The following is a 15,049-nucleotide window of genomic DNA, read 5'->3' as shown; positions in this document are numbered from 1 at the left end:
GGTATGTAGATGCCAATTATCAGAAATACTGTTTTGCAACCACAAAAATCAGACAGGTTCCTCAACATAATTTTATGACATCAGTTTTTCGTTTTTTGCCATGGCATATTCAGTTTTTATCCTTTTTGTATCTTCCAACCCTTTTTTGTAGTCAGCAACACAATGTCTGTCCAACTCATTTCATGATTAGTTCATATCTCAAACATGTAACCGTCCTTAAAGTGATGTAGTAAGGACTTGGGTATTCTTAAGTTAGCAAACTCAAAATATCAGAAGAGCCAATTGCGTCTCACTGGTATTTATGGATATGCTAGATTCATTTATATTGCTGACATTACGAATATGTTCCAATTATAGTAACCACAATCCTGTCATCTGTTTCCCTTTATTTGGACTAACCAGGAGTAACATGACAGCTGCACTTGTGGAGCAGAACACAGAGGACTTAAGGGCATACAATACAGTTACAGGGGAGGTCATGACATTGCTAACGTAAAATGTTATTTTCGCGACGTCAAACCGTGACACATCAGGAAAAGATGCATTTTTTCGACTGATTTTTATCATTCAAACTGATTTAATTTGAAATCGAGTTCATGGACCCCTATTTTTCAAAACAGCATTTTGTTTCATTTTGCAGGGAGATTATGTGACCCAAATTTTATAAAACTGTAAATACAGGATTTTTTTTAATTTCGTTAAACATGCAGTAAAAAATGATGTTTTTTTCCTCAATTCATGAACATTTGGTAAATGTGAGTTATTCCTGAATAAAAACATGCATACTTTTTTAGGATACTTATAAAATACAGAAATTACCGATTATTTAGCAAAAAACAATTTATGTTTATCTTTTATAACAAAAAAGTAATGTCTTTCTTTCGAAAAAAGAAATTAAGGCCACAAATCTGAATTTTGAGCAAATATACAAAATTTCGACCTCATTTTACTCAAAAAGTAGCACATGAAGGTATATTTTTTATTACATATTTCATTTAATCAGGTAAAAAAAAAGCCTATATATGCAAATTTTCATGAACTTGTAAATACAGGATCAAAACTGTATCGTATGCCCTTAAGATAATCCCTAGGTATTGTTGGGATTCGTGTGGCTCAGTCTTTACTTTCAATTAGACAACTGTTAATCCAAGTTCAAATAAAGTTTCTAAGTTTTATATTTTGCCCTGAAAGACATCAAAACCTGTATTAACTGTCATTTGAAACAAAGGAGTAGGTCCAGTAAGACTCCTTTTTGGGCCCCAAAATATAGCAGTTTTACAAATTGTTAAAATGTAAACTTTTAGTTATTTATTGGACAGTAAAATGCTTCTGCTACATAAATATGGGCTGTTTTTGACGATATAATGCACATATATTGGGTACTAACACCACTAAGTCCTGCGTAATTACTGAAATCTTTATAATTCTAACATTTTAGTTAAATTTTAGACGGTTTTCGTGTAAAACGAAAGTGGCTGCATTCCTGTTCTTCCTTAATGTTGAAATGTAAGATTACTTTATGCTAATACATAACATATATAAAGGTTGAGGATGAACACAGATGTGGCCACTTTCATTTTTGACAAAAACCATCCTAAAAGTGTAATTTTTCAGCATATTTGATAGAATTTTAATATTTCAGCTTGAATCGGTACATTTTTTATGACTAAATCAGTTAAAATCAGTTAAAATCTTTCACAGAAACTAATTGATTCAAATTATATAGACACTTAAAAGTGGTCAAAATCTTTCTTCAGACCAACCTGAAATTTGAGGCCAAAATCGGTCCTTACGGGACCTACTCCTTTATATATTTCAATATATTGTCGTTTCATAAATAAAGCAAAAGAAACAAAACTCAATGATGTGGATCCAAAATGTATATTCTGAATGACTTGTTTTATTGCATGACAAAAAAAGTTCATAGCTTAATATATCTAGGGCAAAATTATAAAAAAAAACAATGTCCAATGTGTTTAAAGCCACATAGAAGGATATATCTATATTGTTCTGTTGTTCTCAAATTCTCCTGTGATGTCCATTGTAACATATTCCTTATTTAACCAAGTATCAACAGATATTTCGAATTCAGACAAATGGTATGTATATTGCAATTATCTCTTTTCTGAGATTCAATGTCATAACAAATTGTAATAATCAGATCTTCATCAATTTTCTTTCTTCTCCTTAAGTTTTCTGGACTTCAGTGGATTATCTTTACATTTCTTGTAAACTGTGGACATTTCAAAATCTCTAATGATGCTCTCCTGAAAAGAAGAACATAAACATGAAGAATTTCTAGTATCTTATGGTATAAATCAAAATGTTGCAAATTTTGTAGATGATCTCTTGTTTTTTGTTCATATAAGTCAGCAGATATATGATTTGCTGTCTACTAAAAAGGCACAAAATGCTTTTACTTGATTTTTTTTTTCGAGAAGCAATACAATCTTGACATTAAAGATCAGATATCCCATTTCAGTTGCAGACAGGAAGTTTTTTTTGCGGTTTTTTTTTTTTGCCTCATAGGAAAAATCTGCTCATATATGGGTGTTTTAAACTCTGATTATAAACTGCTTATTAAGGTAATTATACCATTTAAATCAGTATCCTTATACAAATCACTGACTCAATTGTTATCCTCGTCATGTATTATCTATCTTATGTGAATAAAAAAAAAGATGACTCACCAAGACAAAAATGTACCTTACAACAGTTCCCTTTGGTGTGAATGAACAAAGATGGCTCACCTTGACAAAACTGTACCTTACAACAGTTCCTTTTTGTGTGAATGAACAAAGATGGCTTACCTTGACAACACTGTTCCTTACAACAGTTCCCTTTGGTATGAATGAACAAAGATGGCTTATCTTGACAAAACTGTACCTTACAACAGTTCCCTTTGGTATGAATGAACAAAGATGGCTTACCTTGACAAAACTGTACCTTACAACAGTTCCCTTTGGTGTGAATGAACAAAGATGGCTTACCTTGACAAAACTGTACCTTACAACAGTTCCCTTTGGTATGAATGAACAAAGATGGCTTACCTTGACAAAACTGTACCTTACAACAGTTCCCTTTGGTGTGAATGAACAAAGATGGCTCACCTTGACAAAACTGTACCTTACAACAGTTCCCTTTGGTGTGAATGAACAAAGATGGCTTACCTTGACAAAACTGTACCTTACAACAGTTCCCTTTTGTATGAATGAACAAAGATGGCTTACCTTGACAAAACTGTACCTTACAACAGTTCCCTTCGGTGAAATAAATGGCTTCCTCATTTCTTCTTTGCCATCTCTGAACAATATGAGTGTTGGTAATTGTTTGGAGAATGATCCACTATCAATATTAAACCTAAAATATGCAAAACCATTGAAATACATAAACAAAAAATTTGAAACATACCAACTCTGAGGAAAACTCTTTACACAAAATCTCAAACATATCAAATGAGTGGATAACAAATGTCATATTCGGGGCTTGGTACAAGCATTTTCTTATGTAGAAAACAGTTACATATTGAATACTCTATTGGTTAGAGATGCATTATCAGTTCTAAGTTTGAAATACATATAACTGTAAAAGCATTCCACTATCATTATTACACATAGAATAACTATCTAAGTATGTACATAATGTCGTCAATATTTTCGAAGTTAGAATTCATTAATTCTTTGGTATATTGCAAAAGATCTGAATGATTAGTTTAGATAATTACTGTGATTTACAACATAAACACATATTTTTGATAAAAGGGGCAAAGTTGATCTTAAATGAAATTGGTTATTTTTACACGTCCCTTTTGGTAGCAATGTTTTAGCTATTTTTATACATCCTGGCTTTTTAATTGTTAGGTTTGTGTGATCCTGACCAAGTTAAATTCAGAAAAAACACTTCAGACACATATGTTATGAAGTGTTCTTTTCTTTTGACTAGCAGTAGGTATATACAACTCATGGTGGATTGTCAGTACCTGATGGTATCGTCATCTCAGAAGCCAGTGCTTTCCTACTGATTTTAATTATAAAAATCCTTTATAAACCTGAAAACCTGCATACAACCATTGAATGAAACCTTTAGTAGAAACTTATATAAACTTACCTTTGTCCAACATCTGGAAACTTTGCAACATCTATTTTACCAAATTTCAAATTTTCTAAACTGTAGCTGAAAAAACAAATAATGCATTTGTCACATACTTGGAAAACTAATTCTGAAAGCAATGCTGCACCAGTCCTAAGTCAGCAATCTTATGTACAGTAGTAATCGTTTGTTTATGAAGTTCATACTAGTTCCTCATTTCTCTTTTTTATATAGATTAGACTGTTAGTTTTCCCGTTTGAACGGTTTTACATTACTAATTTTTGGGGCCCTTTATAGCTTGCTGTTCGTTGTGTGCCAAGGCAGTACCCTGACCTATAATGGTTTACTTTTATGAATTGTTAATTGGATGGAGAGTTGTCTCATTGACACTCATACCACATCATCCTGTATCTATTATCTGTGAAATTTCTTCCAATTTTGCCACCAAACCCAATAGTACATGTGTACCTGTAAAATGTCTCAAAGTGCTGCCACTGAACACAATATAATGTGTGTCCCTGGGACATTGATTTGGAAATGATAAGTAAAATGGTTCAAATATAAATTGAGTTAAGGCCGCACATTGTGCCATACTGGTGGTGGTGAATAAACATACAAAGTTCGTCCTTCAACTCTAAGAGATTTTAACCCTTAAAATTGGGATACAAGTTTACTCCTTATTATTCAAGTGCTTCTAGTACATGGGGAAAAAATCTGGTTTCAACACCTCGCATAACAATGACACATACTGTTATATATGTTATCAATATTTTCCAAGGCAATGTGAAGTCTGCTTATGATGTTGTTTTGTTTTCTCACCCTATTCAATTGAGTAATTCATTCACAGTCCAGTGGCTTCAGTTGGAAATTATCAGACAAAAAGATCATTGCAAAATTTGAGTTAAAAAGCAATACACTTTTATCTCCTATTAATATGATCTGATCACAAATAATGGAAATAGGGAAAGTTAACACTATTTTTTACACAAAAACTGTTCATAACTGTCTATCTGTATGCTCTAGGGTTGATCTTAATCATTTTAATTTAACAATAAACATCAACAGTAAGCATCAGGGGCAGATCTGGACATTTTCATAAGTAGGGGCCCACTGACTTCCTAAAATGGGCTAGCTCCAGTCATGTTTCAGTGATTTCCTTGATAATCAAACATTTTTTTACAACAAAACGCCCCCTTCTTAATCTGCACCATAGCATAATAAGTCAGTTTTATACTTACTCATTTGATAATTCAGCAAAAACAGAAGTAAAAGATACACATGGAGGAGACCAGGCAGCAAAAAATGTTATAACCCATGTAACTCTCTTGTCTCTCTCTAATTCTTCCTGAAATATATATTTATATTCTTATTTTTTATATAATAACTATTATTATAGCATTTCTATTTTGTCAGATATAAATAAAGGTAAGGGTAAAGGGTGGTATACCACTTTTCAATGGTATAATTTGTTTAATCAGGTCTTATGGATGTCTTTCTGAATTTGTTTAATATCTCCCCCCTTATTTTATTTATTTGTAGTTACATTGTGTCATAGATCAATTATATTCATTCAATGTATGTTAAATTGTGTTATTATGTCTTTTGATTGAGTTTAGCCATTTCCATTGATATTTCATACTGTGTCTACCTATGTTGTGATGTTACACTATTAATTCAGATAAGGATGAAAGTTGATATCTATTGAAAAAAATTAAATCTGCTACATTTGTTTGCAATCTGTCCTAAGTCAAGAACCTGATGTTCGGTGGTTGTCATTTGTTGATGTGGTTCATAAGTATTTCTTGTTTCTTATATAGATTATAAGACTGTTGGTTTTCCCGTTAGAATGGCTCAATGGACAAAATAAGCCAAAAGTGGCAAAAACTAACATGGCCCTATGTGCTAAGTAAGCTAATGATGGCAAACACGAACATGGCCCTATCTGCTAAGTAAGCTAATGATGGCAAAAACTAACATGGCCCAATGTGCAAAGTAAGCCAATGATGGCAAAACTAACATGGCCCTATGTGCAAAGTAAGCCAATGATGGCAAAAACTAACATGGCCCTATGTGCAAAGTAAGCCAATGATGGCAAAACTAACATGGCCCAATGTGCAAAAAGTCAGCCAATGATGACAAAAACTAACATGGCCCTATGTGCTAAGTAAGCTAATGATGGCAAAAACTGACATGGCCCAATGTGCAAAGTAAGCCAATGATGGCAAAAACTAACATGGCCCTATGTGCTAAGTAAGCTAATGATGGCAAAAACTAACATGGCCCAATGTGCAAAGTAAGCCAATGATGGCAAAACTAACATGGCCCTATGTGCAAAATTAGTCAAATATGACCATATCAGGCATATGCCATGGATAGATTAGGCAAAATATGTTTCCCTAATTTCAAACATTTAACTTTTTAAAAATTCAACCTGTTTTAATCCTCTCTAATAAATTTGATTCAGTTTTAAAATCAACTGTTCATAGACCTGATGATTATGGGATCAAAACTTTACCTCAAGATGAGGTCCTCTGAAGTATGTTATCTGTTCAGGCCCTCTGTATACAGGTTCTGGGAAGACAATCATCTGCACTGAAATATCAAAAGAAATAAAAATAATAATAGCACTGCAAGTGCTGTCAGTCAGTCAATCTGACTTGATCATAAAAAGCAGTTTATCCATTCATGTATTCATTACTGTGCGTATTGCTGTGTGTTTCTTTATTCTACATTGGCTAGACATAAAGGGGGACGTTTGAAATCTCACAAAGTAAGTTTAACCTGAACTCATTTTTGGGCCTGTCCAAAGTCTGTAGCCTCTCGGCTTTGTTAGTCTTGTATGTTTTTTAATTTTAGTTCATTTACATGTTTAAGAGTTTAGTATGACGTCCATTTTCACTGAACTGGTACCCTATTTATTCAGGAGCCAGCTGAGGCCCATTTCTGGGTACATGATTTATTACATCAATCATCATTTTACAAATGCACTACTGTGGATTCATTATTATTCGTTGGATACCAATTTTCATGGATGTTGTGGGTACAGGTAAACCATGAAATAAAATGCTCAACGAATGCCAAATTTTCTATAGGCTTGTATGCAGACATTGACAAAACCACAAAATGAAATATCCACGAACATATGATTTTCCCCTTATCCACGAAAATATGTACCCACGAAAATAAATGAATCCACAGTATTCAAAGTGTAAAACGGATATGCATGCAACATGGTTAGACAGTTTCTTACTTTTGATCATTCTTTTCTAACAAATATTAAAATGTTTATTATTCTAAATGAAGCAAAACAGAAAAAAAAGTAAGGATATCAAGGGGATAACCATTGTTCATAAGTTAAAGAGAAACTAGTATGATGGCAAACAAACTTGTAATTTATAAGTATGATGGCAAACAAACTTGTAAGTGACTTCTTTGACATATTTGCACATAAATAATTACTGAAATTAGTTCCTCTTTGTATTCTGTTGGAACTAAATTTTATTTATCAATTTTGTTAGCTTGTTAGTAAAAATCATGCCACTCTGGTAAAAAAGTAGTTTATGGATTGTTTCAATACATTCAAATACATCCTTTTTAGAATCCGGCTAAATGTTTTAATAGCTCAGTTATTTATGTAGAAAATGAATAACCATCAATAAAATTAAAACAGAAACTCAAGTGTTTTATGTACAGGGTGTCATCATACTGGTTATATGATAAATGTTCCAAGATAATAATGTGAGAAATCAATGACTTTGGGTTAAAAAAAAATTTAATAAAATTCAATGAAACTGAAATTTTTTATTATTCATGTCATGCATGTGAATTGGGCAAAATTTTTCATTAATTGTAACACAATGTGAAACATCACAATTAGGATGATGATTGTAACATAGACAGATCCAGCCCCCCCCCCCTTTTTGGTGGGAAAAATTTGGATGATTATATAGGGAATCACTGAAGCATGACTGGTCAGTCAGCAGGCCCACCCTTCAGAAAAGTTCTGGATCCACCACTGTGTAACATAAGAAAATTGACAAAATATTTCATGACTAGATATTAGTATTTTGAGGCTAAAACTAAGATTTTAATCATAAAATCTGTGAAAACAGGAAACTAGAATATTTGTCAAATGTAATCTATTAATAATATCACAAATATGATTCTATAAGGAAATTGACAAAATTTCATGACCAGACATAAGTGTTTTGAGTTAATTATCATAAAGTCTCTGAAAAACAGGAAACCAGGATATGTGTCAATTAATATACAAATTAACTTTTAATATTTGTTTCTCAATATTATTAAAAATATATACTGAATATTAAAGTCGAAATGTTTTAAAGTCTTTATTACAAAATATTTTTGAAATTGAAGTCAAGATTCCTTTTAAAAACGTCCCAAACTTTGAATATAAAAATTTATCTATTTGAAAATAATATTATGCATGATCTCTCTATCTATCGTGTCTATGATTTATTTCTATTCAGCATTAGGCCAAAAAGATATTTTTTTTTTTTTAGGGTTAGGCCAAAAAAAATGAAACATGTGTTTCTGCTACCTACCCTAACACTTTTAATGACATTTTGGAACAAGTACTGTTGAAGTCAGGCTGATTCCCTATTACATTTGTAGTAGTGACCAGCTAAAAAATGTTTGTCAAATAAAATGATATTGCCTACCTACCTACCCTATTTTTTTCAGCAAGTTAGCAGAGAAACACATGTATTATTTTTTCTGGCCTGATATTATCAAAAAATAGGGTAGGCATGACCTTCAACAATGAGCAAATTTCAAATATGTATATTATTGCATTTAAAGTTGTGTTAAATCATATTTCCTCTAATCGCTTCTTGGAGTTCATAACATCACCATACTGTTACATATTGGGTTGATTAATCGCTCACTACCCCCCCCCCCCTGGCCCCCCTTTTCCCAAATAAACTTTTGAAGTTGCCTTACCTAAACAAAAAACTGCAAATATGATACCGTAGGCTGAGTTGGTCTTGAAGAACATATAACCAGCTAATACTTTAGCAAATAAACACACAGTGCTGATGTACTGTCTTGCTGCCGCTGAAATATATAATACAGTCAAATAGTTATTGTTCTCAGGAAATAGCTATAAAGAGACTGCCATTGAAAAAAATAATACAGTCAAATAGTTATTGTTCTCATGATATATAGCTTGGAAGGTGCTGCCATTGAAAAAAATAATACAGTCAAATAGTTATTGTTCTCATGATATATAGCTTGGAAGGTGCTGCCATTGAAAAAAAATAATACAGTCAAATAGTTATTGTTCTCATGAAAAAGTTACAAAGGGACTGCTGCTGAAATAAAAGCATCATGGAAGTTGTGATTCAGCCAATGTAGCTAGTCTGACATTTTCTCTGACCACACTTTCAATAATAATTCTGTTGTCTTCATTTCATTAATATTCCTATAAATTTCTATTCTATTGATAAAAGACGGAGAATTTTGCGATATTGATGCAAACTACATGTACTTTGGTATATCAATTGATGCAGTATGATTACCAGAGAGACAACTCTGTACAAGAGACCAAATGACGTCATGACGAAAATATAGTTCATTGCATGGCCTTCAACAATGAGCAGAACTCAGACAGCATAGCAACCTATGAAAGGCCTTGACATAAAAAATGTTAGAAAATTCAAGGGAGAAAAATTACTACTTTATTGACGTACAAAACAAAGATTATATGCATTCAATCAAGTCATGCCAGTATTAACTAACACATAGAATTATCCTTTAAAATGATGAGTTTTTACATGTACAAGGTATCATGGTATCAACAAATCGACAAATTAGCATAGTATTTCATTTAATTTTATTATCTAAGCTTCTATAATTTGGCTTATTGTGGTTACTCCTACCTAATGTATATGTACATTGTAACTTTCTAAACACTATTACAAATTTTGAATCAAGAATGTTTCTCTTAAATTTACTCCCAAATTGGAGTTATTCATTACAGCTTATTTCCTAATGCATGTAGAACAAAACTTTTGTTGGCTTGCTTGCTTTGTTTGTATAACTGTTTATTCAAGCTTTGTAAATAAGATTGACATCTTTAAAAAATTTATATAGGCATGGTTTTACCTGTATATATATCATATTTGAATTTAATTGGCTGTTATTCTAATGATTGTACAATATACAAACAAAGCAAGCAAGCTAACCAAAGTTTTGTTCTACATGCATTAGGAAATTAGCTGTAACACATCGAAAAGACCCTAGTCTACTGTTGTTGTTGGGTTACATGTATTTACCTTGTTTTCTGTTCTTCATTACAATTATACAACCAAGGAATGTTAACATTTCCCATTCTTTCTGAAAAACACAAAACTTCTTTCAATAGAAATAAGAAGATGTGGTATGAGTGCGAATGAGACAACTCTCCTTCCAAGTGGCAATGTATGAAAAGTAAATAATTATAAGTCAACTGCTGTCTTCAAAATGGAGCCTTTGAACAAGAGAAGTTTATTAATATACTGTATTTATTTATGTGTTACATATTTGTTTTTTGTTCTGACATTTTTTTATATAAAATGTGTAAATAAGGTAATTAGTTTTCTTGTTTAAATTGGTTTACATTGTTAATTACGGGCCTTTCACAGCTGACTATGCAGTATGGCCTTGCTCTTTGTTGAAGGCCATACGGTTACTTATAGTTGTTAATTTCTGTGTCGTTTTGGTCTCTTGTCATGCTTGTGGAGAGTTGTCTCATTGGCAATCATACCATATCTTCTTTTTTTATATAAACTCAGAAATTATTGCGATGCTTTTATTATTGTGAAAAATGTGACAGGGTTATAATCGCAATAATCTTAACTCCCATTTTGAAAATTTTTATATGAACTAAACACGTTTTTTCTCGATATCGCAAAGGTAAAAATGGCATTTTAGTCTAAAATAACAAAATCGCAATAATAAACATGATAAATGCATGCATTTATTTCTGAATTTACAGTAATATAAAATTACTGACAATAAGAGACACAGAAGACACCAACTGTAGGACTGATTAAGTTTCATTTCTTGAGATCACCCAAGGGTCTAGTGGGGTTTGTGTTGCTTAGATCATATTTTCCTATGTTGTGTTTTTAGTACAATGGTTTGGATGTTTGTCCTTTTCTTTTTTATTCATGGCGTTGTCAGTTTATTTTAAATCTATGAGTATCTCTGGTATCTTTCGCATAAGTGGATGGTGATACATTACTGTAGGTGGAATAGACCAATCTCAAGTTGTTTTTTTATGAATGAGTTATACAGATTGGCACCAGGTCAGTCGACATAAGTGACATCATTGAACAATCAGTTCTTACAGTGACGTAATAACATAAGCAATATGACATAGGAAATGTATGAAGGTGCACAAATTAGAAAATTGTCCATGCATTCTCCCAAGCTTTTTTTCAAACTCTCAAGTTAATTTAGGCTGCCTTGTAGATTATTGAGATCCAATAGAGAAGAGACATCAGCCATAAGCTTTAATGCAGACTACATTGTATTTTGACTGAGGCTTATGGGAATAGATATGTAGGCCTTGGTGGTGCAATGAGGACGCTTAAGTATGATAGTACTTTCCCTGTCAGATGAGCAATGGTCTGTACAACTCATGATCATCATATGGGTAGTTTAAATTGGGATTTCTTTAACAGTTTATATACATTTTGTAATATGTCGCACTTCAGCCAAACCACTAACACACTTTGGTATAGAAACAAGTGCTTGTGATCAAAAGGACTCAATTTAAAACAGGTTTACAATCATAAGCAAGCAGACTAATAGTTTAACAATGGATTTTACAGTTAGGTGGAGACCAGGGATGGGGTAATCGTAATCTGTAATCGTAATCGATTGTAATTGATTACATTTTTTCAAGTAATCGACAGTAATCTGTAATCGAAGACATTTTCGATTACATGTAATCGTAATTTAATCGATTACAGCAAAAAATTGGATGTAATCATCGATTACTTTTCGATTACATTTCGATTACTTTAGTAAAATAGTTTGATGAAAAACAACCTATTTCAGAGGAAAATATGTATGTTATCACTTTAAAGTACAGATAAAATATTATGCATCAACAATACTTCAGAGTTAAGCAACTGCCTTATTTCTATCTATTGTCTCAAGCTGCATTATGAGCAACCAGATCCCCTATCTAAATTTACTTTATATCAAGCTTTTTAAAACAAATGGATGTATGTGCTTGTCAATTATTCAAGAGCTTTAATATTAAAATAAATTTGAAATAACAAAATAGATCTTAAATAAGAAATGTGTCTGTCTTTCGTTAAGTTCTGTACTGTATTTTTAAAAGTAGTAAGTTTATTTGAATTATATTTCCTGAAAACACCATTTTCAATCAGAGTTGAAATTAAAGCTTAGAATAGATAATCAGTTGATTTCTTAAATGTTATGATATACATGTATATAAATTGAATTAAAAAAAGAATAAAAAATCCTTTTTACATTAATGAACCAACGGCAACGCATTGCAATTCTTTTTAGAAATAGATACATGTATCCCTATGACACTATAAATATATTTTGTATATAATTTGATTGGAGAAGTCAACAAATCTTAAGAACATTCTTGCCTTTCCCAATAAGATGATCAAAGTCTTCTAATCAACAACAAACATAGCTTGTTTTTATTTCAATTATCTTATGTCTAATTAAGAAGGAAATTTACAGTATTCAGCCCCAGGTTATAAATTGTACCCAAATGGCAGTTAAATAATCTGTAATTAGGGTGGTTATTCAAACAAAAGGGTTTAAATTATGCATGTCATTATAAAAATAAATTTTGATCTTAAAAATTAGCTGAACTAAATAATTATTCTACTTTTTTTCATATTTCCTTAACCATTATAATTAACTATGCTAAAATATGTTTTTTTTAAAGAGTGAAAACAAAAAGGCTAACGTAATTAAGTCAGTAAGAAAGCAAAACTTTTGAAAAACAATTAGTTATGAATAAGTGATTGTTGCAATGTGATGACACCTTTCATTTATGTTGACAGTAAAAATTTCAAGATTTTTTAAATATTTCTAATGTTCATTAAGAGATTTGATCTATAAAAAAAACCAGCTATTAACTTATAATTTAGAAACAATGCTTTAAATGATGCATTTGGTAAAGTTCTTAATTTCCACTATACAAATGTAGAGCAATATAATTGTATTTATTCATGCTATTTTTTTGGTGAAATGTTGAGCATATAATTGACAGTAATCGAAAAGTAATGTAATTACTTTTGATAAAGCAATCGATTGTAATCGATTACATACCAAAATTTGAGTAATCGATTATTAATCGATTGCACAAAAATCCTTCATGTAATCGATTAATAATCGATTACATTTGTCAGTAATCGTGCCCATCCCTGGTGGAGACAGTTTATATATACAGACAAGAAAAAGGATGTGGCCCAAGACTGCGCTCTGTAGAACACAGGCACTTGCATAGGCAGATCCAGGTGACCATGGCCAGCCCCCTCCCTTTTGTGGGGAAAATTTGGTCCCTAATATAGGGAAGCACTGAAGAATGACCAAAGCGCACCCCTCCCCTTTAGGTCAGTCAGTGGGCCACTTCCTTATAAAAAGTTCTGGATCTGCCACTGACTTGTTTTTTATCCATGGGCAGGGTGACTATTCATAAATATATATTATCAGTATTGGATTGATCAACCTTCCCAGTCATAAACAGATAGAAGCCAGTGTCTGTGACTGAGCTGTAGAACTCCTAATACAACTGCTGAACAGGAACAGGATGTTTCCCAAGAGTTGCAAAGATTGAGGGGGGGTTGGAGGGGTCATGAATTTTTAAAAATCGGGACATCCTGAAATTCAATGAAAAAAATTCCCCGATCCCGAAGAATCAATCCGAAAATCCAGAGCTTAAACCAATTTCAGAGTCCCAATAAAGGTCCTACCCCCTCAAGACTGTAGAACTGAAATTGCATCTGCTTTGTCGAATGTTTTTTCCTTGGGCTTGACTAATCATCATCATGATCATGTTGTTTCCTAAAGCTCTTTATTCATTTTAAAAACAGTAAAGAAGCAGGCATTGCAGTATCCGTGCTTTAAATTGCAACAAATCCATATTGAATCGGTTTTTCACTTACCAAATCTAAACTGCAATCTTCAAATAACAATTCGCATACAGGAGGAAGAGTCTTTAGTAATATGTAAGAAATGCTTAATATTATGTTCGTGATATAATGTGGCACCAAAATTGGTTTCGCTGATAAATATGCAGAGTGTAGCGAGTCCATATTGCACGGTTTGTGGTTAGCGTCCGCTGTGATGTGTCTTTATTTATGTTTTATTAGCCACCGGCAAGGTCAAAGATAGCATAAAGGTTGGGGAATGAAACGACTTGTCCTTGACTTTTTTTTTTTAACTATATCTATTCTGGTGGACACGTATAAATCTCCGTAAATAATAATCAATCAATGCATTTGAATGGGGACATATAGCTGGACCCCCCCCCTTATTCCTGGGTTGTGAACCCCTTTAAAAATGGCTTGATCCGCCCCTGGAGAGAGGTGCTTATTTTCGCCATAAATTTCATAAAGGTATATAGGAAAAATAAATTCAGAGACAAATTCTGTACGGCCCTCAACAATTAGCAAAGCAAATAAGGAGACAGATTTTATTTTAGTTTTTCCAAACTTATTTCCAAATCCCATATTTGAACTTTATATAACATTGTAATATATTATCTTGTAATTTTTCATTGATGAATACTGTTTAAACTAAAGCCCATACCGTATAGTCAGCTATAAAAGGCCCCGAAATGACAATGAAAAACAATTCAAACGAGTAAACTAACGACCTAACTTTATGTACAAAAAATGAACAAAAAAAATACATGTCAGGGGCGGGTCCAGGTAAGGGCGTAATGGGCGTACGCCCC

At 32.3% G+C, this 15,049-nt stretch overlaps 1 protein-coding gene across 1 annotated transcript; it reads right to left on the bottom strand.

Annotated features, from left to right (window-relative positions):
- Window positions 1-1,865: 1,865 nt before the first annotated feature.
- On the bottom strand, window positions 1,866-14,516 carry LOC134681130 (thioredoxin-related transmembrane protein 2-B-like). The gene is made up of 8 exons (XM_063540579.1): window positions 14,256-14,516; window positions 10,386-10,446; window positions 9,052-9,165; window positions 6,605-6,681; window positions 5,328-5,434; window positions 4,108-4,173; window positions 3,231-3,360; window positions 1,866-2,267 (listed from the first exon to the last, which is right to left on the bottom strand). The coding sequence occupies exons 1-8, from the start codon at window positions 14,403-14,405 to the stop codon at window positions 2,169-2,171; spliced, it is 804 nt and encodes a 267-aa protein (XP_063396649.1). The 5' UTR covers window positions 14,406-14,516; the 3' UTR covers window positions 1,866-2,168.
- Between the last annotated feature and the right edge of the window lie 533 nt (window positions 14,517-15,049).

The sequence above is a fragment of the Mytilus trossulus genome, chromosome 8 (genome assembly GCF_036588685.1).
Source record: "Mytilus trossulus isolate FHL-02 chromosome 8, PNRI_Mtr1.1.1.hap1, whole genome shotgun sequence".
Classification (NCBI taxonomy): domain Eukaryota; kingdom Metazoa; phylum Mollusca; class Bivalvia; order Mytilida; family Mytilidae; genus Mytilus; species Mytilus trossulus.
The sequence above is the reverse complement of the archived record's forward strand: the minus strand, read 5'-3'. Positions and strand labels throughout refer to the sequence as shown.